The sequence below is a fragment of the Tamandua tetradactyla genome, chromosome 7, assembly GCF_023851605.1.
Source record: "Tamandua tetradactyla isolate mTamTet1 chromosome 7, mTamTet1.pri, whole genome shotgun sequence".
Classification (NCBI taxonomy): domain Eukaryota; kingdom Metazoa; phylum Chordata; class Mammalia; order Pilosa; family Myrmecophagidae; genus Tamandua; species Tamandua tetradactyla.
Window position 1 is genome coordinate 64,187,147 of NC_135333.1, and position 26,522 is coordinate 64,213,668.

The 26,522-nt window shown below is 38.9% G+C and overlaps 1 protein-coding gene across 5 annotated transcripts in view; it reads right to left on the minus strand.

Moving 5' to 3' along the window:
- Window positions 1-12,340, minus strand: part of CCDC77 (coiled-coil domain containing 77) — a 40,706-nt gene extending 28,366 nt beyond the window's left edge. The window contains exons 1-3 of one of the 5 annotated variants that reach the window (XM_077169647.1): window positions 12,218-12,340; window positions 9,985-10,039; window positions 419-472 (exon numbers count right to left, since the gene is read on the minus strand). In XM_077169647.1, coding sequence (XP_077025762.1) covers window positions 419-456 — 38 coding nt within the window. In that variant the 5' untranslated portion in view covers window positions 457-472; window positions 9,985-10,039; window positions 12,218-12,340. The other 4 variants (XM_077169649.1, XM_077169650.1, XM_077169648.1 and 1 more) reach the window with 4 other exon arrangements.
- Window positions 12,341-26,522: the final 14,182 nt, after the last annotated feature.

Consider the following 26,522-nt stretch of genomic DNA (forward strand, 5'->3'; position numbering starts at 1 on the left):
AAACGTGCACCCCTCGGGTATCTCACAGCAGTGGATTCTCCCTACCCGTTCAGCCGTTCCAGAATGGGGTACGCTGTCTTTTTTGGTCTCTGTCGTGACTCCGGGAGCTGTTTTGTATTGTTTCTGTTTCTTTAGTTGCTTTTCTGGAGGAGGAACTAAGACCCGCGCGTCTTACTAAGCCGCCATCTTCTCCGGAAGTTCAAGATTTAAGAAACAGATTTCCAAAATCTCTTTGGCTACTATGCAACTTGGAATAAGATTATAAAAGTTTTGACTCCTTTTTTTAAAATTTTTTTTAAATTGTTAAATATAACACATATACAAAGAAAAGAAAGAAAAAGCAATGATTTTCAAAGTACACTTCAACAAGTAGTTATGATTCTTCTTTTAACAACTCCCAAATAAGCAAATGTCTTACTTTCTGGAGAGAGGGGTATGTGTTGGGGTAAAGTTCATGATGTCTCCTTCACACCTGTCAAATACACAAAAATTCAGAATGAGAGGTCAGGAACAGCAACAAAACAAAATATTGTAGACAAATACGGGCTGGTTACTATTCCAACATCATCATATTTGCCTGTTGGTAAGAATGTGATGTTTAAAAATTTAAAATCATTTCCCTGAAATTATAAGAGAGGGAGATGATAAGCAAGAGACAGTAAATGGAAATTAAGGTAGACTACTCTACCCTGCCAAATTTAAGATGGAAACAAGGTCATAAAGATCCTTTTATCTTAGCCAAAGGAAAAAAAAATTACTTATAAGCTTTAAATTTTTTATTCACAATTCATAATATAAGATCATGAGTTCCTCTACTTTGAACATCCTTATCATAGAAACCTTCAGGAAGACAAACCTCACAGTTGGGGAGGGAATAACATGTAATGGCTGGGGGGAGCTTTTTCTATTAGTTTTGGTGAAAGCTTTCTTATCAAGCTTGATTTGACAATCTATTCTGATTTTGAGCAACAGAAAAGATGATGTAATGTTGTTCTTGTTTTTCTACTTGTTATATATGTATTTGTTTACCATCCTCAGTCCTTTGAAGAAACATTTTGTGAAAAATAGAGGTGAGACAATCAATTATTCCATACTTCATTTTCCTGCTCAGAACCCCATAGTGCCTTTCCCTCCTTTTTTTTCTTTTTTTAGAGAAATTATAGGTTTTCAGAAAAATAATGCTAAAAATACAGAGTTCCCATAAACCCACCCTCATTATCAACATTTTGCATTAGGGTGGTATCAGTGTTATAACTGACAAGAGAATATTACTATACTTGTAATATTAACTATATTCCATAGTTTACATCAGGGTTCACTGTTTGTGTTATACAGTCCTATGTGGTTTTTTTTTATTCCAGTAATATATATACAACCCCAAATTTCTACTTTTAACCATATTCAAATATATACTTCAGTGGTATTAATTATACTTACAATGTTGTGCTACCATCACCACCATCCATTACTAAATCTTTCCCAAAAACTCTGAACCAATAATGGTAATTCCCTATTCCCTAAACATACCCTACCCCCTGGTAACCTGTATTCCAGCTTCTCACTCTATGAATTTACTTATTCTAGTTATTTCTTATCAGTGAGAACATACAAAATTTGTCTTTTTGTGTCTGACTTATTTCACTCAACATGATGTCTTCAAGGTTCATCCACATTGTCACATGTATCAGAACTTCATTCGTTTTCACAGCTGAAAAACATCCCACTGTATGTGTACACCACATTTTGTTTATGCATTCATCTGTTGATGGACCCTTGGGTTTCTTCCATCTAGGGGCAGTTGTGAATAAAGCCATTATGAATACTGGTGTATAAATACTTGTTCAAGTCTCTGCTTTCAACTCTTTTGGGTATATATCTAGAAGAGGGACTGCTGGGCCACATGGTAATTCTTTTTTTGTTTTTACATGGGCAGGCACCGGGAACACATGGTAATTCTTGATTTGACTTTCTGAGAAACCAGCAAACTGTTTTCCAGTGACTGCACCATTTTACATTCCCACCAACAAGAGAACGAGTGTTCCTATTTCTCCACATCCTTTCCAAAAACTGCTATTTTTCGTTTTTAAAAAAATAATAGCTAGGCAAGAAGGAATGAAGTCATGAGGCATGCATCTAGGTGAATGAACCTTAAGGACGTATGTCGAATAAAATGTCAGAAACAAAAAGACAAATATTATCATGTTTCACTCATAAGGATTAACCATAATATGCAAACTGAGAATTGAAGTCAAGGGCATTGGTTATCAGGTTGGGGCCTATTGTAAAGGTTACTAGACTGTAAGCTCTTACAGCAATCACATATATTTAGGAGGCATAACCAGTATTTCCAAATTCTGTGATATTGAGCTATTTGTATATAACCTGGTCATTCCTCGAAATGTGACACCTGAGACTCAGAATTAGAGCACTAAAGCTACAAAAGTCAGCATTACCCCATTCAGCAACTGTTTAAAAAGCTGAAAAAGTGTACAGACTTTGTCTAGAGCTAGGAATGAAGTTAATCTGGATAGGACTAAGGTAAATCAGAATATTGGATAAAGGACAATAAGGTCAATATTTTCAAACATCAACCTCTGCGTGAGACCAAAGGGAGAGATATTTATTTGGTACAAAATTCATATTTTGTGTAGCACATTATCTAATTTAACTTGTATGGTCAGTTTACTTGAGCACCACAATTACATAGAATCTTGAACAGGGGGTGAGATCTTGTTGGTTTGTACAGGTTAGTGTGATACCCCGATATATCCCAGGGTAATTTGGGCAGAGAATTCCCCAGCCTACAAAGTAGTTGGGGGCTGGGGAGAAAGAAGGAAATATTAAACTCCCCCATCTGAGGAATTCCCGATATTCTCACAAGCAGTGGGGACAACCAAATCAACAGGCTGAATCCTTGATCTTGGGGCTTACCCCTATGAACCTTATTTCTGCAAAGGAGAGGCTAAGCCTACTGATAATTATGCCTAAGAGACACCCCTGGAGAGCCTCTTTTGTTGCTCAGATGTGGCCTCTCTCTCTCTAAGCCAACTCAGCAGGTGAAGTCACTGCCCCACCCCCTATGTGAGACATGACTCCCAGGGGTGTAAATCTCCCTGGCTTAGTGGTACCTAACTCCTGGGGAGGAGCTGGGACCTAGCATCACGGGAATGAGAAAGCTTTCTTGACCAAAAGGGGGAAGAGAGAAAAGAGACAAAATAAAGTCTCAGTGGCTGAGAGATTTCAAACACAGTCAGGAGGTTATTCTTATTTTTATATAGATATTCCTTTTTAGTTTATGGTATATTGGAGTGGCTGGGGGGAAGTACCTGAAACTGTTAAGATGTGTTTTAGTAGTCTTGATTCTTGAAGAAGATTATATAAAGATCTAACTTTTACAATGTGACTGTGTGATTGTGAAAACCTTGTGTCTGATCCTCTTTTATCCAGGGTACAGACAGGTCAGTTAAAAAAAAAAAAGGATAAAATAAATAAATAATAGGGAGAGATAAAGGGTAAAAATTGAGAAGATGAAATACTTTGGGTCAATGAAAAGGAAGAATAAGGGGTATGGGATGTATGAATTCTTTTTCATTTCTTTTTTTGAAGTGATACAAATGTTCTAAAAATGATAATGGTGAAGAATACACAATTATGATGAAAAAAATAATAAAAATAGCCGGATGGACTTCTGGGAGGATGGTGGAATAGGATCGGCTGAATTCAACCCTGCTCCACAGACCAACTAGAAAAGTGACAAAAAAATGACTGGGGCAGCAGTGACCTGAGAGGGTCTTCTATACTATATAGGGAAGTGCTAGATGAAAAAGCTGACGAATTGGGATACTTAGAATAAAGCATCCCAGAGTGGGCTTGGTCGTGACTCTGCAGACAACAGGCCACACCCAGGAAAGTGCCTGCCCCAGCAGCTAGCTTGTAAGATCAACCCCCTCAGTTCTGCAGCCTGGAGCTCCCACGGGGAACATGGAAGTCAGTAAACTTGCTTTACCTCTCATAGAGACCATCCAGCTAGGCACAGAGCTGACCACTCCCCTTTCCATACAGAGGCTTGGAACCATCAGGAGTGCATGGACAGGAAGGTGGGGATGAGGAAACAAGCCAAGCCACATCCCATGCCACCGTGTCCCGCCCCACACTGCCATATCCTGCCCCCTGCCCCTGTGTCCTGCATCATGCCCTAGCTGGTAGGCATTTCCAGATTGGCTGTGGAAAGGGGCAGTAAACACCCAGTCCTACAGTCCTAGGTCATTCTAAGCAGGATCGTGGGGGCCACCAAACCCACCAGGCCCACAAGCAGAATTTCCACATAGGTGCACACAACCCACCCCCTAGCCCTGGGGTTGGCAGCTTTCAGAACATACTGGTACTAGTGGACCTGGATAGAATTCACTGTGTCTCCACCCAGCTCACCTAGCTGATGCAGTTAGGAAGAGGTAGGCCTAAGGGGAAGAGAAGGCCCAAGAGCATCAGCCGCTGGGAAGAAATGGAAAGGGCAGTCTGGTAAACTGCCTATCTGTCTAGCTTCAAACATAACGTCAAGTAGAGCTGCATCTCCTGCATGATGTCCGGGCCTTAGTTTTGTAGGTAATTACTGACAAACCAACTGCAAAATGAGACCTTCAACACAAACTCAAGTGAATACAAAACTTTAGATGAGTGAGGGGAATCAACTTTCAAAATAACCCTATCAAGATAATCAAAAGCCTTGAAACCAAAAGAAAATCACAAAGCACATGAAGGTGCAGGTAAATATGACCCAGCCAAATGACCAACTTAAAAGATTGAAGGAGACACAGACTCTGGAATAACTAATCAAAGATGTTCATAAAATTCCCCTAAATAAATCCAATGAGTTGGCTAATGACATTAAGGATATCAAGAAGATATCAGAAGAGCTCAAAGAAGAATTTGAAAGAATAAATAGAAAAACAGCAGATATTGCAGAGATAAAAGATACTGTAATCCAAATTAAAAATATACTAGAGACACACAACAGCCGATCTGAAGAGGCAGAAGAAAGAATAAGCAACTACAGGAGGACAACTGAATTCAAAAGCACAAAAGAACACATGGCAAAAAAGATGGAAAACCTCAAACTGGATCACAGGGAAATAATGGACAACCCCAAAGCACACATATATAAGAATCATCAGTGTCCCAGAAAGGAGAAGAAAAGAGTAAAGGGCTAGGAAGATTAGCTGAAGAGATAATGGGGGAAAACTTCCAAACCTTTATAAAAGACATAAATATGAAAATCAAAGAAGTCCAATGAATCAACCCCAAATGGAAGAAATCCAAATAGGCTACTCAAAGACACATACTAGGGTGGGCCACGGTGGCTCAGCAGGTAAGAGTGCTTGCCTACCATGCTCGAGGACCCGGGTTCGCTTCCCGGTGCCTGCCCATGTAATAATAAAAAAAAAAAAGACACATACTAATCTATCAAATGCTGATAGACTGAAAACGGCAAGAGAAAATCGATTGATCATATATACGGGAAACCACATAAGACTGAGTTTTAGACTACTCAACAGGCACCATGGAGGCAAGAAGGCAGTAGTATGATATATTTAAGATCCTGAAAGAGAAAAAGACTTCCAGCCAAGAATTCTTTATCCAGTCAAGGTGTCCGTCAAAAATAAAGGAGAGATTAAAATTTTCACAGACAGACAAAGGCTGAGAGAACTAATCAACAAGAGATCAGTCCTATAAGAAATACTAAAGGGAGCTCTGTTGGCTGAAAAAAAAAATACGACAGGAGAGAGAGGTCTGGAGGAAGGCACAGAATTGAGGAGTACCAATAAAGGTAAGTTACAGGATAAAAAGAGAAAGAGGGAAAAGAATATATAGATCTGACAAATAAAATCAAAGGATAAGATAGTAGATTCAAGAAATGCCTTTAGAGTAATAACTTGGAATGTTAAGGGACTAAACTCACCAATTAAAAGATACAAATTTGCAAAATGGATTAAGAAATATGATCCATCTAAATGCTGCTTACAAGAGATTCACCTTAGACCTAAGGATACAAGCAGACTAAAAGTGAAAGGATGGAAAAAGATGTTTCAAGCTGTAAACAAAAGAAAGCAGAAGTAGTTATATAATTTCAGACAAAATAGACTTTAAATGTAAAGATGTCATAAGAGAGAAAGAACAGCAAACTAACCCCAAAGCAAATAGAAGAAGAGAAATAACAAAGATTAAAGCAAAAATAAATACATTAGACAGCAAAAAAAAGAAAGAAAAGAATCAATAAAAAACCAGAAGTTGGTTCTTTGAGAAAATCAATAAAATCGATGGACCACTAGCTAGACTGACAAAGAGAAAAAGAGCAAGGATACAAATAAATAAAATTAGAAATGAGAGGGGAATCATAACCACAGACCCTGAAGAAGTAAAAAAAAAAAAATAAGAGGATACGATGAACAACTATACGCTAACAAACTAGATAACTCAGATGAAATGGGCAAATTCCTAGAAACACATGACCAACATTGAATCAAGAAGAAATAGAGGATTTCAATAAACCAATCACAAGTAAAGATATGCAATCAGTCATTAAAAGTCTTCCTACAAAGAAAAGCCCAGGGCCAGATGGCTATACAGGGGAATTCTATCAAACATTCTAAAAAAAATTACACCAATCCTGCTCAAACTCTTCGGAAGAACTGAAGAAAAAGGAACAATACTCAACTCATTTTATGAAGCTGCCATCACTCTAATACTGAAACCAGGTAAAGATGCTACAAGAAAGGAAAATTATAGGTCAATCTCCCTAATGAATATGGAAACAAAAATTATCAACAAAATACATGCAAATCAAATCTAACAACATTAAAATAATTATACACCATAACCAAGTGGGGCTTATACCAGGAATGCAAGGGTGGTTCAACACAAGAAAATCAATCAATGTAATACAGCACATTAAGAAATTGAAAGGAAAAAATCATATGATCATCTCGATCGATGCTGAAAAAGCATTCGACAAAATTCAGTATCCTTTTCTGATAAATACACTTCAAAAGGCAGGAATCAAAGGAAACTTCCTCAACATGATAAAAGGCATATATGAAAAACCCATAACCAGCATTGTATTCAACAGTGAGACACTGAAAGCCTTCCCCCTAAGATCTGTCACTACTACTAGTCAGCATTGTACTAGAAGTTCTAGCTAGAGCATTCAGGAAAGAAAAAAAGGGCAACTAAATTGGAAAGGAAGAAGTAAACTTTATTTGCAGATGACATACTACACTGGGAAAATCCTGAGAAATTTATGACAAAGCTTCTTTAGCTAAAAAACAAATTCAGCAAAGTGGTGGAATACAAGATTAATGTGCAAAAAATCAGTAATGTTTTTTCTATACACAAGCAATGACCTAACTGAGGAGACAATTAAGGAAAAAAATCCATTCAAAATAGCAACTAAAAGAATCAAGTATCTGGAATAAACTTAACCAGGGATGTAAAGGACCTGTACACAGAAAATATAAAACATTGCTAAAAAAAAAAATCAAGGAAGATCTCAATAGGTGGAAAGACATCTGTGTTCATGTTTAGAAAGGTTAAATGCAGTTAAGAGTTCAATTCTACCCACAGAGATCTACAGATTCAATGCCAGTACAAATCAAAATTCCAACAACCTACTTTGAAGACTTCGAAAAGCTAGTCATCAAATTCATCTGGAAGACGAAAAAACCTCGAAAGCTAAAAATATCCTTAAAAAAAAAAAAAAGAACAAAGTGAAAGGACTAACCTTCCCTGATTTTAAAGCTTATTTCAAAGCCATAGTGGACAAAACAGCATGGTATTGGCACAAAGACAGAAGTATCGACCAGTGAAATAGAATTGACAGCGTGGAGATAGAACACCAAATCTGTGGTCAACTGACCTTCAACAAGTTTCCCAAATCCACCAAATTGGGACAGAATCGTCTTTCAATAAATGAGCATGGGAGATCTGGACATCCATAGCTAAAAGAATGAAAGAGAACCCTTACTTTATACCCTGTACAAACATTAACTCCAAGTGGACCAAATACCTAAATATAAGAGCCAGTACCATAAAACTCCTAGAAGAAAACATAGGGAAACATCTTCAAGACCTAATAATAGGAAATAGCTTCTTAAACTTTACATCCAAAGCAAAAGCAAGTGAAAACAGATAAATGGGTACTCCTCAAAATCAAATTCTTCTGTGCCTCAAAGGACTTTGTCAAAAAGGTAAAGAGGTAGTGAACTCAATGGGAGAAAATATCTGGGAAAAACGTATTGGATAAAAGTTTGATATCCTGTTTACATAAAGAAATCATATAACTCAACAACAAAAGAACAAGCAACCCAATTATAAAATGAGCTAAATATATAAATAGACATTTTTTCTGAAGAGTAAATGCAGATAGCTAAGAAGCACATGAAGAGATGCTCATTTTCATTAGTTATAAGGAAAATGCAGATCAAGACTATAATGAGATATCACCTCACACCTTTAAAAATGGCTACTATTATACAAACAGAAAACTACAAATGTTTGAGAGGATGTGGAATTTTGAACACTTATGCACTGCTGGTGGGAATGTATAATGATATAATGATACAGCCACTGTGGAAGACAGTTTGGCAGTTCAGTCATTACTTGTTCTTCCTCATCTTTATCCAAATCCATTGCCGTGGTGATCTCATGATTTTAAATACTAGGTACACACTATTGGTTTTCAAATTTATACTTCCAGTCTTAACTCCGTCCTCTATCTCCACTGGGATGTCTAACAGTTCTTGCAAATTTAAAGGGTCCAAAACTGAGCTCCTGATATATACTTCCCAATATCAAAACTTGCTCTTCTCAGAATTCTACATTTTAATTATTATTAACTCTATCCTGTCAATTGCTTAAGACAAAAAAAAATTGTAAAAATTTTTCCTCCTCTCTTTGTCTTGCATGCCACACTCAATCTATTAGCAAATTTCATAGGCTCTAACTTCAAAATACCTAGAATCTGATGACTTCTCAGCACCTACACCATTACTGTCTTGGCCTACGCACTATTATCTCTTGCCTGATAACTACAATACTCTCTCTTTTTTTTTTTAACATGGGCAGGCATCAGGAATCGAACCCGGGTCCTCCGGTGTGGCAGGCAAGCATTCTTGCCTGCTGAGCCACCATGGCCCGCCCTACAATACTCTCTTAATTGATGCCCCTCAACTTATCTTCTACTACCAATCTCATTTCCTGTAGTATATTCTTAACACAGCAGGTAGAGGGGTTCTTTATAAGTAAAAACATAGAACTCCTCTGCTCAAAAGCCTCCAATATTTCATTTTACTCAGAAACTCAGTCTTCATAATGGCCTACAAGATTCTACATAATCCAGCCACTCCATAACCTCTGGGATCTCATCTACTATTCTCTCCCTGTTGTCCCACAAACATGCCAGACAAACTTCTACATCAGTGACACTGCCCTTGCAGTTTACTTTGCCTATATGGTCTTTTCCCATTTATGTAAGTGGCTTGCTTCCTCTCTTACTTTAGGACTTGAATGATACCTTTTTGGTGAATTCTATCCTGACCATCCTGGCATTCACTTACTCACCTTCTCTGCTTTACTTTTCTTAATAATATTTATTACCATCTGACATACTACCTATTTTATTTATTTATTCTTTATTATATTGGAATGAGGAAATTTCTTAAGAGAAGAGATTTTTATCTATTTGTTCACTGCTGTATCTCCAGTGCCTGAAACAGTACCTAGCTCATAGGTGATCATTAAATATTTACTGAATATTAAAAAAAAAACCTCAATATGAATTTGAAAGACTATTGTTTAAATACCCTTTTTTCACACTGGTCAGTCTATCCAATCTATTTAGAAAATCTCTTTTTATTTTCTCCCACAGCCAACCCTTCACATATGCCATGTCTCTTCCTTAGTGCCATCCCTAATTCTCTCCTTCAAACTCACCTCCTTTCACAAGCCTTCTCCAAATTGGGCCAATTTGCCTCCTGTCAATAATAATCTAGAAAATAAGAATAGTTATGGATTGTTATGGTAGGATTATGGGTGATATTTGAAAGGTAGATTCCTGTGTTTTAAAACGAGTAACTAGGAATGTTAAGAGAGCCTTCTAAAAACCTGAAACTTCTTTTCTCCCTCAAAGTAACCATCCTTATTCCTTCTCCTTCTATTGTGCAGCTATAGAAAGCTGTATACACTTACTTCTTATTTAGTTTCATAATCCTTCACAATCTGGCTTCTACAACAATATGTGAATTGATGTTGCCCATCTCAGTCGGCAGACACCCGAATTAATAATTCCAATAGTTTTTTTTTTTTCAGTTCCCATTCTCCTTCATTCAATAAATCACTTCTTGACTTCTAAGCTTAATCTGGCAGGGCTGAGAATGCTTTTTAAAAATATTCCTTTTAGTTGAGAGTGTGTTCACTGAAGTCAAAGAGATCTGGGTTTGTGTAAAAGCCCTGACCCTCGTTAGCTGTGTGACTTCATGCAAGTTACTTAACCTCTCTAAGCTTCAGTTACTTATTAGAAAATAGAGAGAATAACAGTATATATGCCATAGGTTGTTGAAGGGCCAAATGAGATAATGAAAATGCACAGTGTCTGACTCATACAAGGCTCAATAAATGCAGACTATCATGATTACTGAAAATTTAATCCCTTAGTCAAAAGGTTCTGTCTTCAACTTTCTTTAGCACTCCCTCTAGACATTCCTCTAGGAAGATCATTATTTCCAAATCTTTTATCACTATCTCTATTACCTAAAACACTACCTGGCATAAAGTAACTACACAGCAACAACTTGTTGAATGAATAAATCATAGCTCTTTAAATTTCCTAATTTGAATTTCCAGCGATATACTGGACATCTTCACCTACATATTCCATTGGAACTTCAAATATCTAACTTAAAAAAAAATCACACAACTTTAGCACCTCAAATACACTATTTCCCAAACCGAACATTCATCTTTTTCACCCACACATAGTCCTGCTGACTTTCCTAATTTGTAATTCACCTTCTTCTGAGAAACGAGGGCATGAGCATTTAAATTCATCATTTGATTACTCTCTTTCCTGACTCTACCATTCAGTCATATGAAAATTCGGTCTATGCTATCTCCACAACTCTCATGCTACTTCAGGATTTCAGTACCTTCTTACCTAAAGTATTATAATAGCTTAACTGTTCTACCCACCCGCTGTCTTCCCTGGACCAAATCATAAAATTCATCAGTGACTCCTCATAGCCTATTGCATTAAATCAAACTCCTTGGCCTAGAATTCAGTTTTGTATACAAGAGCCAAACCCATCTCTCCTGCCTTGTTTACCCCTACTCCCCTAAATGTACCCTCTGTTTGCTGACAACTTCTTTGCCTCTGTGACTTTCTTTATGAACTTCTCTCCAACTGGAACATAGTGGCCACCCCAATCCTCATGATCTCGCTTACTGAAATCAGTCTGTACATGAAAACTCATCTGAAATGCTATCTCTTTCATCTCTTCATATAAAGTGATCAAAATTATCTAACTGCAAAATAACTGAATTTATAACTCTCTAAAAGATAGTTAACACAGAATTCTTTGCTGCAATCATTTCTCCCACGGCAGTATGTGGTTCCCAATTATTGTACCTTCCAGAGGTCCAAACAATGCTCTCGTTTCTAAATTACTAGGTTTCCCCTAGCTCCTATTCCTCCATCTGTAGGCTATCCTTGTTTAGGTACTTTCCTTTATAGTTTGTCTCCTTACAATTAGCATTTGGTTAGCACTTTAACGTTTATTCTTTCATTTATCCTTCACAACAACTCTGCGAAGTATTCTTATCATTCCTTACTTCACAAATGAGGAAACTGAAGTCTACAGTAGCCCAAAGTGAGGGAATACTAAAACCCAGCTCCAGGAGGTCCAAATTCTATTCTAAACTTTTCCCATTTCATCTCGTTCTAAATTCACTCATTGCTATGGCTCCCCAATCCAGCACCTCCGAGGTCTCACCCTTTCCAGATTCTAGTTTTACACGTTCCGTCCCGTAAACTGCTATTACGGCCCCCCCCTACTTCAAGCGCACGTCCCTCTCTTCCGCTTTGCTTCCGCAGTTTCTTCTCCTCACCAGATTTTCTTTCCAAGGCCCATTCCCTAAATCCTTCACACTAAACCCAAAACTTCATACTCACGCCAAACTAAGCCTCGGAGTCAGAGAAGACAACGAAAAACAAAAATTAAATCAGGAGTGTCGCGGCGCCACTGAGGGGCCACAAATCCATCCAATCGTTCACGAGGTTACACGGCCCCTTGGATTAAACACCAATAAGAGTGCTGTTCACACAGAAGCACGCCCCACCCGCCGTTCCTCACACGCGCCCTGCCAAGCACAGAATGCCGGGAAATGTAGTTTTCCTTTGCACGCAGCCCTCTGAGCGGACTGCTACTGCATGATGCTTGAGATCAGAAGGCACTAGTTCTGGGCACCCCAAGTTTAAGCTTGCTCAATTACTTTGTTTTAATGAAAAATGATGCAGAAATGCGATATATAATCATGGGATGAATCACAGGCGTACTTCAACATGTTATGATACTATACTATTATGTGGTGTAATTCAAAACATTTTTTAAAAATATTTTTATTGTCAAACCTTAAACACAAGCATTCTTGACATACAAACATTCTATACATGGTGTACAAACACTGGCTCATGATATCATCACATAGTTGTGCATTCATCACCATGATCATTTTTTTGAACATTTGCATTACTCCAGAAAAAGAAAGAAAAAAGAAAAAACTCATACATACCATACTCCTTACCCCCCCATTGACTAGTATTTCAATCTACTCAATTTATTTTAACCTTTGTTCTTCCTATTATTTATCCATATTTTTTATTCATCTGTCCATACCCTAGATAAAAGGAGCATCAGACACAAGGTTTTCACAATCACACAGTCACATTGTAAAAGCTATAACATTATACAATCATCTTCAAGAAACATGGCTAGTGGAACACAGCTATACAGTTTCAGGTACTTTCCTGCAGCCACTCCAATACACCATAAACTAAAAAGGGGATTTCAATATAATGCATAAGAATAACCTCTAGGATAACCTCTTGACTCTGTTTGAAATCTCTCAGACACTGACACTTTATTTTGTCTCATTTCTCTCTTCGCCCTTTTAACTGAGGAGGTTTTCTCAATTCCTTGATACCAAGTCCCAGCTCATCTCAGGATTTCTGTCCCACGTTGCCAGGGAGGTCCACACCCCTGGGATTCATGTCTCACGTAGACAGGGGGAGGGCAGTGAGTTCACTTGCCAAGTTGGCTTAGAGAGAAAGGCCACATCTGAGTAAAGAAAAGAGTTTCTCTGGGGGTGACTCTTAGACCTAATTTTAAGTAGGCTTAGCCTATCCTTTGCAGGGATAAGTTTCATGGGGGCCAACTCCCATGTGGTGTAATTTAAAAGGATGTCTCAAGAGGGTAAAGATTTCTAAGAAAACAGTATCTCCTTCAATGTTTTGGCGAGCTGGAGTGAGGGTTGGACCTCTACAGTCAGGGTATTATGAACTTAAAGGGTCATTCTCAACTCATCCCTCCTTCTCAATCACCCAACATCAAATTGATAACATGAAAAAAGAAAGCAGTCTGGTGAGAAAAGAGCTTGAATTTCTGGGAGGCTACAAAAGTAATTCATGTGACAGAAAAGTTCTAACAAGTGTGCATTGATGGAACCATGAAGAGGGAAATGGGGTATGTTTAACAATTCTAACTGACTGGATCCCTGGGAGGGAAGATAGGTTGCTAGCTAGAGCAGGTGACCATAATCAGAGGGGGAATACATTTGGACGCTGAGAAAAGCTTGGCAGACTGAGCCCTGAGGAAGGATGACTCAATGGCTATCCAGGGATTTACTTTCCTTAGCTTAGCTCTATGGTGCATAACATTGTTCTTTCCAGTATCCTTACCTCTTTTCCTTTGTTCTCCTCTTGTGCCTGTGCTGGTAACGCCTACACCTTAGATCCTTCTTACCAGCCGCCTTCTATGTTTGCTGTTAGAGAATGTCACATATCTACGGGAAATAATACTACCATAAATTTACTCTCTCCAACCTTGACTATGCCCTCAGAAACGGACAACACTTCTTGAGAAATTTCTACTTGCGCCTTCTCATTTCCACAGTAGCCAATCCAAATGTTCACCATTTGCCTCAATCCCCTAATGCAGCACTCCCAGCTGAGTACCTTCTCCTTTTTCTCAAGGCTGTTAGACATCAACTGCCTCACTGTCTTGCCTTTTCACCCATTTATTTATCATCTTTCCCCTGTAAATATTTCCTTCCCCACTGCTTCAGAGGTGTTCCTCCTCTCTTAACACTCTAGCTTCTTTTATATCTTTAGGATTTTCTTTCTGTCTCATATCATTAACCTTCACTTCTCCATTAGTTTTTTTCTTGTCAGCACGTAGACATATTCATCTCTCCTAGCTTAGAAACACTTCCTTTGGTTCTCCTTTAGCAACTCACCTTTCCTTTCACAGCCAAGAATCTTTGAGTCTATGCTTGGCTCCTTCTCTTCCCAACTCACAGAAATTGGATTTCAACTCCATAAGTTTATTGAAATTGCTTGATAAACTACAATTGATAAATTCAATGATCAGTTCTTGTCTTATGTGGTGTTTCTGGCATTTCACACTGTTGACAGTTTTCTCCTTGAAATCTTTATTCTCTTGACTTTTGTGATAACACTCTCACATCTCTCTCTCCACCATTCTTAGCATCATGTGCTGGTTTTTCTTTTTCTACTAGTAAAGGAACTAGTATCTCTCTGGAAAACTTTTAATTAGCTCAGCACAAATAACTGAATTGTAAACTTCTGGAGTTTTCCACTTGTGAAGGAGAAATCATAGGCTTCACAGTCCTAATAAATACCAGAGAATATATTAATATAATGGAAAAAGCATGTATTTATCATGCTTCCACATTCTGTTAATGCTAAATTTAAGAAGTACCAGCTCTTACTCTCTAAGAGATCACAGAAAAACAGGTAATGCATATACAAACACATTAAAAGAAAGAAAAAGTACTCTCAAAAAGTACATAACTGGGCGGGCCACGGTGGCTCAGCAGGTAAGAATGCTTGCCTGTCAAGCCCAAGGACCCGGGTTCGATTCCCGGTTCCTGCCCATGTAAAAAAAATAAATAAATAAATAAATCAAGATTAAAAAGAAAAAGTACATAACTGCCCAGGGAACTTATACCAAGAACACAAATAAATAATTAATACCCATATTTGCAGTTTGTAAAAATACAGGGCAGAGAGAAGGTGGAAGACCCGATATTTATTTTCCTCCTCTCCATTATTATAATTTGGGGTTTTACTGTCACATCTAGGATGCTACATAAAAGGGAATATGGACTGTGTCGTCCATCATCTCTATATATGTAGTATATAAGATTATTGAAAAAGTCCTTACAATAAATTTGAATAATCTAAGCCAATTACTACAGGATACTTTTCATTCAGATTTTACTTTTACTTCTTTATGTTTTATTTATTCACTCAGTTTTTAACTTAGAGTTTTCAGGAAATACAAATTTCCTTCAAAGACAACTGAATAGTGTTTTCACTGAAGCCACAGAAACTGGTTCACTATTCGTACATTACTTTACAAATTATACAAACATTTTGATACACAGAGGTTTTGAGAGTCAAATGATATGTTTTGCCTACTAAATACCTTTTTAAAGTATACTTTGAAAGTTCAACTAGTTGTTCCAAGAAATAAATGCAATTTGTCATTTAATTTCCCCTTTGGAATAGAGGGTATCAGACTAAAACCTAGAACTAAATCATAATCCAGAAAAGACAGCAAAGGATCTTGATAAACTGAAAATATCTGATATTTCCATAGAAGCAATAACAAGATGTTCTTTGATATATATCTGTGATCTTGTTGAAGAGAACAATTTGCAATGCACTTAGATTCACTGATAATGTTGTGCCTTGCCTTATAACCATTCATTGTCACACAGTAGAAAAGAACAGGTGATTAGGAACCCATAAAAATTCAGATAAATGCAAATCATGTTCAATTAAACAGTACTAATATCTTGGTAAAATTAAAACTGTGGGCAGTTTGAGAGGATGTAGAGAAGACTAAATATGTGTGCTATATAATCTGATTGGAAGGTAGTTGTCAATATTTTAATGAAGGGAGGACAACAGAAAGGGATAATTAGTTCCTGTAGATCTCAAGTTTAGGTACTTTTACCTAAATGTTTCCATCAAAAATCTCAAAAAGAGATAAAAGAAAACATTCAAATACATATTATATTATTTAGGGTTATCTAGATAAGAAGAATCAACAGGAAACACTCGCAAATATAAAATTTATAAATGTCTCACGTAACCTTGGGAACGCAGAGTCCAAAATCTGCAGGGCAGGCTGTGAAGCTTATGATTCCAATGGAGGGTCTGGACGAACTCCACAGGAGAGGCTCATGGCTGAAGCAGGAAGAGAGAACATCTCTTCTGAATCCTCCTTAAAAGGCTTCCAGTGATTAGATTAAGCATCACTCATTACAGAAGACATTCCCCTTGGCTGATTACAAATGGAATCAGCTGTGCATACAGCTGACATGATCATGATTTAATTCTATGAAATGTACTCATTGCAAGAGACAGGACAGCACTTGCCCAACCAGACAAACAGGAACTACCACTTGGCCAAGTTGACATATGCACCTGACCATGATGGTCCACCCCTTGCCAACTTGGCAGCTATACATATCACCTTAAACCATACCTAATTTCTAAATAAAAAACAATAAAACACACATTTTTTTCTTTCACCTAACAATACTCAACTGTCCTGCATATAACTGGAAACACATTAAATCTCTCCAGAATAGGGTGCAAGTCCTTGGGTAATATTCATTCTTAAACTTGATATCTTACAACTTAAATAGTATAATAGAAACAAAACAGCATCATAGTCATCATTTCTGTAACTGATCACGTGGTCATAGTTCATATTTATCACTACCGTCTTCCACTACCCATTCCATGTTCCCTTTACCATCAGCAAGCACTTCAGCTGGCCATGGTTCTTTGCCTGGTGGGGTGACCTAAACCTTCATTCCTGAAGTTTCAGAGCCATTGGTAGCCCTGCCTGGATTGTGTTGTTGCAGTTTTCCATTGATTTTAATCATAGGGCTGGTAGTACTAAAAGATGTCCTAGGAGATCTCCTATATTCCAAGAAAACTCTTTTTTACCTCCATTGTGTAGTTGCAGTCCTATTTCCCCCTGATAGTCAGGGTCAGTCACCCCAGCCAGTAATGTAATCCCCTTCTTTGCTTGTTGATCCAGGGGCATGAGTAGCCCAAAGCGACCAGGTGGCAGTCTTAGATTCCAGGTCAATGGAATCATTGTTGTTTCTCCTGGAGGAAGCACTCCCCATTTTGGAACTAAAACCTGTAGACCAGCAGAGCTCAGGGTCGCAGCAACAGTGTCATGGTAAGGTTCATGTGTCAACTTGGCCAAGTAGTGGTACCTGTTTGTCTGGTTGGACAAGTGCTGGCCTGTCTGTTGCAATGAGGATGTTTCACAGAATTCGATGATGATCATGTTAGCTGCATCCACAGCTGGTTCCATTTGTAATCAGCCAAGGGAGTGTCTTCTGCAATAAGTGATGCTTAACCTAATCACTGGAAGCCTTTTAAGGAGGATTCAGAAGAGACAGGTTCTCTTCCTGCTTTGGCTGGCGACCCTCTCCTATGGAATTCGTCCAGACCCTCCATCGGAATAGTCAGCTTCATAGCCTGCCCTGCGGATTTTGGACTCTGCGTTCCATGGTCACATGAGACACTTTTATAAATTTTATATTTGTGAGTGTTCCCTGTTGATTCTGTTTCTCGAGAGAACCCTAACTAATACAGACAGGAAGCAAAAATTTTCCTAGTGTATCACTAGGGGTAAAAGTGAGTGGTACCACTCCCATTTCCCCTCCTTGGTTCCTGAACCCACGATTCCTGGCTATAGGAGAAATAGCACCATACAGTGGACGCTGATTCAGAGCAGATATAGCTTCCTGGAGAATATTACCCCAGCCCTTCAAAGTCTTGCCACCAAGTTGGCACCGTAATTGAGTTTTCAAAAGGCCATTCCCCATTCTATCAATCCAGCTGCTTCTGGATAATGGGGAACATGGTAAAACCAGAGAATTCCATGAGCATGTGCCTATTCCCGCACTTCATTTGCTGTGAAGTGTGTTCCTTGATCAGAAGCAATGCTGTGTAGAATACCGTGATGCTGGATAAGGCATTCTGTAAGCCCACAGATGGTAGTTTTGGCAGAAGCATTGCATGTAGGGAAAGCAAACCCATATCCAGAGTATGGTCTATTCCAGTTAGAACAAATTGCTGCCCCTTCCATGAAGGGAGTGGTCCAATACAATCAACCTGCCACCATGTAGCTGACTGGTCACCTCGGGGAATGGTGTCATGTTGGGAACTGAGTGGGGGTCTCTGCTGCTGACAGATTGGGCACTCAGTAGTGTCTGTAGCCAAGTCAGCTTTGGTGAGTGGAAATCCATGTTGCTGTGTCCATGCATAACCTCCATCCCTACCACCATGATAACTTTGTTCATGAGCCCATTGGGCAATGACAGGAGTTGCTGGGTAAAGAGGCTGATGGGTATCCATAGAATGGGTCATCTTATCCTCTTGATTATTAAAACCTTCCTCTGCTGAAGTCACCCTCTGGTGCACATTCACATGGAACATAAATATCTTCAGGTTTTTTGCCCACTCAGAAAGATCTATCCACATACTTCTTCCCCAGAACTTTTGTCACCAGTTTTCTAATTACGGTCTTTCCATGTCCCTGACTATCCAGCCAAACCATTAGTAACAGCCCATGAGTCAGTATACAAACGTACCTCTGGCCAGTTCTCCTTCCAAGCAAAATGAACAATCAAAGTTCTGCCCACTAGGAGGAATTCCCCTCACCACTGTCCTTCAAGGTTACCCCAGAAAGGGGTTGTAGTGCTGCAGCTGTCCACTTTCAGCTGGTATCATCTGTAAACCAGGCCCAAGTTTTCTCTTCCTCAGTTAATTCACTGTAAGGAACTCCCCAAGAGGTCATAGCTCTGGTCTGGGAAAGAGAAGGTAATGTGTCAGGAATGGAGACCGTGGGCATTTGGGCCACTTCCTCATGTAACTTACTTGTGCCTTCAAGACCTACTCTGGCCCTATCTCGTATATACCATTTCCATTAACAATGGAGTGCTGCTGCAAACGCCCAACTTTATGGCTTGGTGGGTCAGACAATACCCAGCTCATGATAGGCAACTCAGGTATCATGGTAACTTGATGGCCCATGGTTAAGCATTCAGTCTCTACTAAGGCCTAGTAGCAGGCCAAAAGCTGTTTCTAAAAAGGAGAGTAGTTATCTGCAGCAGATGGTAAGGCTTTGCTCCAAAATCCTAAGGGTCCGCATTGTGATTCTCCTATAGGGGCCTGCCAAGGGCTCCAGACAGCAGCTCTATTTGCCACTGACAGTTTCAGCACCATTGGATCAGCTGGATCATACGGACCAAGTGGCAGAGCAGCTTGTACAGCAGCCTGGACATGTCACAGAGCCTCCTCTTGTTCAGGTCCCCACTCAAAATTAGCATCTTTTCTGGTCACTCGATAAATGGGCTGGAGTAGCACACCCAGATGAGGAATATATTGGCACCAAATTCCAAAGAGACCAACTAGGCGTTGTGCCTCTTTTTTGGTTGTAGGAGGGGCCAGATGCAGCAACTTATCTTTTACCTTAGAAGGGATATCTCAACATGACCCACACCATTGGACACCTAGAAATTTCACTGCGGTGGAAGGCCCCTGTATTTTTGTTGGATTTATCTCTCATCCTCTGACATGCAAATGCCTTACTGGTAAGTCTAGAGTAGTTGGTACTTCTTGCTCACTAGGTCCAATCAACATGATATCACCAATATAATGGACCAGTGTGATGTCTTGTGGCAGGAGAAACAATCAAGGTCCCTGCGGACAAGATTATGACATAGGGCTGGAGAGTTGATATACCCCTGAGGTGGAACATACTTTCAATATACAGTGAAAGTATATTGCTGACCTTGCCAGCTGAAAACAAACTGTTTCTGGTGGTCCTTACTAATAGCTATTGAGAAAAAAGCATTTTCCAGATCAATAGCTGCATACCAGGTACCAGGGGATGTATTGATTTGCTCAAGCAATGATACCCCATCCAGAACAGCAACTGCAATTGGAGTTACCATCTGGTTGAGTTTAGGATAATCCACTGTCATCCTCCAAGACCTATCTGTTTTCTGCACAGGTCAAATAGGAGAGTTCAATGGGGATGTGGTGGGACTCACCACCCCTGCATCCTTCAAGTCCTTAAGAGTGGCAGTAATCTCTGCAATCCCTCCAGGAATCCGGTATTGCTTCTGATTTACTATTTTGCTAGGTAGGGGGCAGTTCTAGTGGCTTCCACTTGGACTTTTCCACCATAATAGCACTTACTGCACGAGTTAGAGAGCCAATGTGGGGATTCTGTCTGTTTCTCAGTATGTCTATACCAATTATACAGTCCGGAACTGGGAAAATAACTACAGAATGGTTCTGGGGGCCCACTGGACCCACTGTGAGACGGACTGAGCTAAAACTCCATTGATCACCCGGCCTCCTTAAGCCCCCACTCTGACTGGTGGACCAGAGTGACGTTTTGGGTCCACTGGAATTAATGTCACTTCTGAACCAGTGTCTAATAATCCCTGAAATATCTGATTATTTTCTTTTCCCCAGTGCACAGTTACCTTGGTAAAAGACCATCAGTTTCCTTGGGGGAGGCTAGGAGGAAGATTAACAGTATATATATGTGGCAGTGTAACAGGGTTCTCCCCCAAAGAGACCTGGCCTCCCCTTCATTCAAGGGGCTCTGGGTCTGTAAACTGTCTAAAGTCTGGAAATTGATTAAGGGACCGTGATTCTGTGTTTTTGTAATTCAGGTTAGACTTCTGTTTACTTGACCTAGAACTCTTTTGCTTATACAGCTCAAACAAGAATTTAGTAGACTGCCCACCTATTGTATTTCTGGATACCCCATGATTTACTAGCCAATGCCACAAATCTCTGCGAGTCATATAATTCTGATGCCTGCTTTGAGTTTGCTTCTATTATAATAGCCACATCTACCTTGTCTTTGGCGATTAAATGCTGCCACCTGGCTTCTGCCAACTCGGGATCCTGTCATCCCCATTGTGCTTAAGGATTCCAGCTCAGTGACAGCAGTTCCTACGGTAATATCTGACCTACAGAGAATTGCAGCTACAGAGCTCTTCAGGGATGATGGCACTAGTCTCACAAATTTATTTGTCACTGTTCTGGTAAAAGGTGCATCCTCTGGACATTCCTGGGGTGTAAGAGCAGGCCTTGTATGATAAATCCACTCTAACATGCCAATCTCTCTAAACCTCTGGATCCCCTCATCTACATTATACCAGGGCAGTTCTGGCATTTCAACCTCAGGTAATGTTGGCCACCTTTTTTGATCCATGTTTCAACCAACCATTCAAACAAACTGTTAGTACCTTTTCTAACCCCTTGAGCTATAACATTGAATGTAGAATCTCTGCTTAGTGGGCCCATATCAATAAATTCAGCCTGATCCGGCCTTATATTCTTCCCACCATTATCCCATTGCCACACATATTCCCCTGATTTCTGTCAATATAAATTGGAAAACTCACACAGTTCTTTTGGAGTATAACATATTTCCGCATATGTGATACTTTGTACCTCACCTTTAGGGGCCTGTTGGGACTTTAGTCTAGTTATAGGTCTGGAAGAAATGAGGGGTGGGTGGGGGTGGGTCATGAAAAGAATTAGAAATATCTTCCAAGCCATTTGCTTCAGGGCATTCATTTGCAGTTTCATCTGGCCAAACAGGATTAAGCACTCTAGGGCTAATTCCTGCAGGAGGAGGTTGGGTGGCCAATTCCTCAAGCAGGCTGGAGGTGGGGCAGCTATGTCCTCAGGACAGACTATTACAGGGTTATCTAGAGAAGACTCAGCATTACCTGGGGTTTCAACCTCGCCCCCAACATCATTATCAATCCATATATCACCATCCCATTTTTCAGGGTCCCGCTCCTTTCCAATCAATGCCCTCACTTTAATGGCAGACACCAGGCAACGTTGAGATTTCAGTTTACATTGTAAAGTTGCTACTCTAACAATAAGATTCTGAGTCTGATTTTCAGATATCTCAAATCTACGGCTACAGGAAATAAAATTTTCCTTCAGGATACTCATATAAACGTCTACATCTGTCAGACAGTGCTTACGCTTCTCATTTGAAGGCTTAAGCCCATCCTTTTCACTCCTTAATGTAGCCAGTGTATCTAACAACAACCAGCCAACATCTCTATACTTCTTATTTCCACAGAACTCCGTAAAGGTGTCAAAAACATTATCCCCCAGAGCCTGGCTTCGTACAAGCGAAGCATTAGGAGAATCAAATGGTGATATTTTGACTATCTCTTTTGTCAACTCACTCCATGGATGGGGAGTGTCATTCTGAAAATGGGAATCAGAGTCCTTAGTGCCTTTGAGTCCAGTCAGAGTAGAAAACGATTCATAAAAACCTATTTTTAAGATTCTTTCTTAAGAACCACTCCTGATACCAAGTTGTATTAATTAGAGGTCTCTAGAGAAACAGAATCAACAGGAAACACTCACAAATATAAAATTTATAAAAGTGTCTCATGTGACTATGGAATTTTGGCAGAGTCCAAAATCCGCAGGATAGGCTGTGAAGCTGACAATTCCAATGGAGGGTCTGGACGAACTCCACAGGAGAAGCTCATCAGCCAAAGCAGGAAGAAAGACTTTCTCCTCTGAATCCTCTTTAAAAGGTTTCCAGTGATTAGATTAAGCATCACTCATTGCAGAAGACATTCCCCTTGGCTGATTACAAATGGAATCAGCTGTGGATACAGCTGACATGATCATGAATTAATTCTATGAAATGTCCTCATTGCAAGAGACAGGCCAGCACTTGCCCAACCAGAAAAACAGGTACTGCCTCTTGGCCAAGTTGGCACATGAACCTGACCATGACACATATTAAGAATATTTCATTAAAAAAAAAATTAATGGACTTTTAAGGAAATTGTGATGATCTAATAAAGTTCAATTAGTGCAGGGTAGCATTCGAAGTGAAGGAAAAAAATGCACATAAGGAAGAGTTTTTAGTTAAAGTATTACATTTGTATCAGGATTTGGAATATTGTGACAACATGTCTTTCATTTAGCCATCAAGAAACATAATTGAAAGTTATAAAGGTAAAGAGAAATTGAATAATGTGTGGCAGCATTTCAATAGAATTATCAGAGTTAAGTATTTATTTTATTCTAGCACTTAGGGTAGTAATACATAATACTGTAATAATATTTAAAAGTTTTTCTTCTGAGATGTTATTTTCAAGGAAAGTTTAAATTATGAAGAAAAAAAACCTAACACCATTAAACTGTAGCTATGGATTCAGCAGATCTGTCCAGAGACCCAAATACTATTGTGACAGTCAATTTAACATCCTGTGTGTAGATTGGTGCCATAGGAACTATAAAACACACATTTTGGGTCTTTATAATAGTTGAGTCTCAAAGGGATGGGTATGGGGGGGTGGGAGGGGGAGGTGGGGAGTCACCTCCTCTTCCTTGGGAAGCATCAGAATCTGAGGTAGGTAGAACTGGAGAACTTTTTTATCCCCACCACAGATTGATTTACTGCCTTTCTCTTACAGACTCACTGCTAGAGAAAGTGATTGTTAACAGATTTCTCAGGAGCATTGAGGCGGATAAAAATTGATTGAGAAATGACCCAGCAATCCCACTGCCAGGTATTGTATCCCAAAGAATTGAAAGCAGTGTTACGAAAAGATATTTTGTACACCAGTCTTCATAGCAGCATTTTTCACAATAGCCAAAAGATGTAAACAACCCAAGTGTCCATATAAACAGAATGTGGTATACACATGCAATGGAATATTATTCAGCCATGAAAAGGAATGAAATTCTGAAACATACGACAACATGGATGAACCTTGAAGACATCATGCTGAACAAAATAAGTTAGACAGAAAAGGGCAAATATTGTACGATCTCACTAAAATGAAATAATTAGAATTAGCAAATCCATAGAGTCAGAAATTAGAATACAGGGTCAAGGGTGGGGGTAGGGAATCAGGAGTTAATGCTTAACTGGTACAGAGCTTGTGTTTAGAGTGATGGTAAAGTTTTTTTATTTTTTTCTAAACATAACATACAAATATGAACATTCTTACCATAAGATCATTTCATTCTTGGTATATAATCAACAGCACAATATCATCACATAGTTGTATATTCATCACCATGATCATTTCTTAGAACATTTGCATCAATTCAGAAAAAGAAATAAAAAGAGAAAGTTCATACATACCATACCCCGTACCCCTCCTTCTCATTAACTGCTAGTATTTCTATCTACCCAATATATTTTAGTCTTTGTTTCCCTTTTTTTTCTATACCCTTTAGATGGTAAAATTTTGGTAATGGATGATGGTAATAGTAACACAACATTGTGGCTGTAATTAACAACATGGAATTATATATTTGAATGTGGCTAAAAGGGAAAAATTTAAGTTGTTTATATGTTACAAGAATAAAAATTTTTAAAATGATAGAGAGTAATTTTCTATGACTATAAGTTCTGTTAGGGTGACAGTTTAAGATAAAGTAATAGGTAAGTATAGCTTGAAAGAACAACAGGAAACAAATAGGGATGATCAAAGTTTTAGGAGTTGGCACTCATAGAGGGCCTATAATAGGATTATAAATATCCTATTATTTATAAAATAACATAAATAAATTATTACTTTATTAATAATTTTAAAGCAAAACCATTATATTTTAATTGAATGCTTAACCAAATGAATTATTTCAGTGTTGTGCCAGTTTGAATGGATGTATGTACTCTAGAAAAGCCATGTTTTAATCCTAATCCCATATTGTAAAGGCAGTCGTTTCTTCTAATCCCTATTCAGTACTGAATGTTTGAAACTATAATTAGATTATCTCCCTGGAGATGTGACTCAATCAAGAGTGGTTGTTAAACTCTACCCATTCCGGGTGGGTCTTGATTAGTTTACTGGAATCCTATAAAAGAGGAAACATTTTGAAGAAAGCAAGAGATTCTAAGAGAGCAGAACAACATAGCCACGAAAAGCAGAGAGTCTACCAGCTAGCAACCTTTGGAGATGAAGGAAAACTCCTCCTGGGGAGCTTCATGAAACAGGAAGCCAGGAGAGAAGCTAACAGATGACACTGTGTTCACCATGTGCCCTTCCAGCCGAGAGAGAAACCCTGATTGTGTTCGTCGTGTGCCTTTCCTCTTGAGAGAGAAACCCTGAACTTCATCGGCCTTCTTGAATCAAGGTATCTTTTCCTGGATACCTTAGATTGGACATTTCTATAGACTTACTTTAATTGGGACATTTTTGTGGCCTTAAAACTGTAAACTTGTAGCTTATTAAATTTCCCTTTTAAAAAGCCATTCTGTTTCTGGTATATTGCACTCCGGCAACTAGCAAACTAGAACAAATGTTTTTATTTAGATTTCAATTATTACTCCTTTTTTTGTGAATAGTATGGCTTTCCAGATGTAAGTAGTAAAAATCTCAGACTTTTATCGTAAATCATTCTAATTGTATGCAATGACTCACACTTCCCTGCATCCATATCCCTTTGCAATGTTATGTTGTTACTCCTCCCATCATGAAATGAAGTCTATTTCACACACACCCTGAATCTAGGATGGCTTTCTAGCTTGTTTTGTTCAACAAAATGCATTGGAAGTGATCGTGTACATCCTGAAATCCAGTCCTTAGGCTTAGGCTTAGGCTTCCATTCTCACCCTCCTGGAACCCTGAAGCCATCATGTTGCGAAAAAGCCCAGTTTAACCATGATGGGTTAATTTCATGTATGCTGGTTTGAAAGGATGTATGCCCCCTAGAAAAGCCATGTTTTAATCAAAATCCCATTTCATAAAGGTAGAATAATTCCTATTCAATACTGTATGTTTGAAACTGTAATCAGATCATTACAATGTTGATGTGTATGTGGATGATGTGATTTAGTCAAGAGTGATTGGTTGTTAAGTTGGATTAGGTGATAACATGTCTCCACCCATTTGGGTGGGTCTTGATTGGTTTACTGGAGTCCTATAAAAGAGGAAATATTTTGGAGAATGGAGATTCAGAGAAAGCAGAGAAGAATGACATAGCCACGAGAAGCAGAGTTCACCAGCCAGCGACCTCTGGAGATGAAGAAGGAAAATGCCTCCCGGGGAGCTTCATGAAACAGTAAGCCAGGAGAGAAAGCTAGCAGATGACTCTGTGCTCGCCATATGCCCTT